Source organism: Gekko japonicus, unplaced genomic scaffold, assembly GCF_001447785.1.
Source record: "Gekko japonicus isolate JY-2015 unplaced genomic scaffold, Gekko_japonicus_V1.1 scaffold1667, whole genome shotgun sequence".
NCBI classification, from domain to species: domain Eukaryota; kingdom Metazoa; phylum Chordata; class Lepidosauria; order Squamata; family Gekkonidae; genus Gekko; species Gekko japonicus.
Genome location: NW_015168702.1, coordinates 225,256 through 226,542, shown reverse-complemented (window position 1 = coordinate 226,542; position 1,287 = coordinate 225,256). Strand labels below are relative to the sequence as shown.

The following is a 1,287-nucleotide window of genomic DNA, read 5'->3' as shown; positions in this document are numbered from 1 at the left end:
TGCTGCGTCCTGTTATAGCACAAGGCCTTCTGCTTGCTTCCACCCTAACCCCAGAAACTCAGCCCAGGGATCACACAGTTTGCCTACAGCTGCGTGCAGGAGCACCTGGTGTGGACCAATATCCAGTTCTGGGAAGCCATGTTCTACTGTGACGTGCAGAACCACATCCGGGCTCTGTACCTGGAGGGCACGGCGGAGGATGGCGTGCAGAAGGTAAGGGGCTGGGCAGGGACCCTGGTGAGGTGTGGCCTGCCCAGCTCAGAGTGGGCCGCCCACCCTGTTCTGGCTGCAGACCGAGGTTGGTCCTGTTCTCTGACCTAACGGCAGAAGGAGCAGTCGGCGCTGGAGATCGCGGCGGAGCAGTGCTGCCACTGGCCGACCCTCAGCCGCGAGAAGCAGCAAGAGCTGATCCAGAAGGAGGAGAGCACGGTCTTCAGCCAGGCCATCCATTACGCCAACCGCATGAGCTACCTGTTGCTGCCCCTGGACACCAGCAAGAGTCGGCTGCTGCGGGGCTCGGGCCTGGCCGATGCCGAGAGCGTCAGCAACAGCTTCATCACCAACAGGTGGGTTGCCAGGGGGTGCCGGGTACACGGGGTGGGGGTGTTTCCGCCAGTGCCCGCCTGAGCTGGCTGTGGGCTCTCTCAGCCCGCCTCCACGGGAGCATCTTCGGAAGCGATGCTCTCTGGACTGGGAGGGGAGGCTGCATACGTCCTGCCTCTTGCCTTTGGGCCCCTCCCACTGAACCACAAGATAAGCCCCCCGGCAGGGTTTTCTTCCTCCTGCGATCTGGTGCTGGGCTTTGGTGGTTCCGTTGAAACCGCCCTGCAGGTTCTCTGGGCTCCCCCAGGGGAAGTCTGCCTGGGGTGAGGGGTAGCAGGCTCCAGTCCCTCCAGCTAGTGGGGGCGGAGAGCTGCCAGCTCCACAGCCCAGTTCTGGGTCAGCGGCCCCCTGCGTGGGGAGGAGTGGGCCCCCCCCGGGTGAGCAAGCGGACGTGCAGGGGCCAGCGGCAGGCGGGGAGGGAGCGGGGCAGCCCGGAGCCACGCGGAGCTCACGCCTGTCGCCTCCTCGCCAGTATTGCCGGCAGCGTGGCTGACAGCTATGACACGGAGAGTGGCTTCGAGGAGGCCGAGAGCTCCGACGTGGCCAACTACGTGGTGCGATTCATCAACCGCTTTGTGGACAAGGTCTGCACAGAGAGCGGCGTCACCAACGAGCATCTCAAGGGGCTGCACGTCATGATCCCAGGCAGGTCCCTGGGCGGGGCTGTGGGTGTGTGTGGGTGGG

General features: G+C 64.8%; 1 protein-coding gene across 1 annotated transcript in view; it reads left to right on the top strand.

Annotated features, from left to right (window-relative positions):
* SBF1 (SET binding factor 1) overlaps positions 1-1,287 on the top strand; it is a 105,243-nt gene that overhangs the window by 72,414 nt on the left and 31,542 nt on the right. Inside the window, exons 19-21 of the mRNA XM_015415507.1 lie at positions 55-213; positions 328-566; positions 1,076-1,268. Of these exons, the coding sequence (XP_015270993.1) occupies positions 55-213; positions 328-566; positions 1,076-1,268 (591 nt within the window). The remainder of the gene's footprint in view (positions 1-54; positions 214-327; positions 567-1,075; positions 1,269-1,287) is intronic.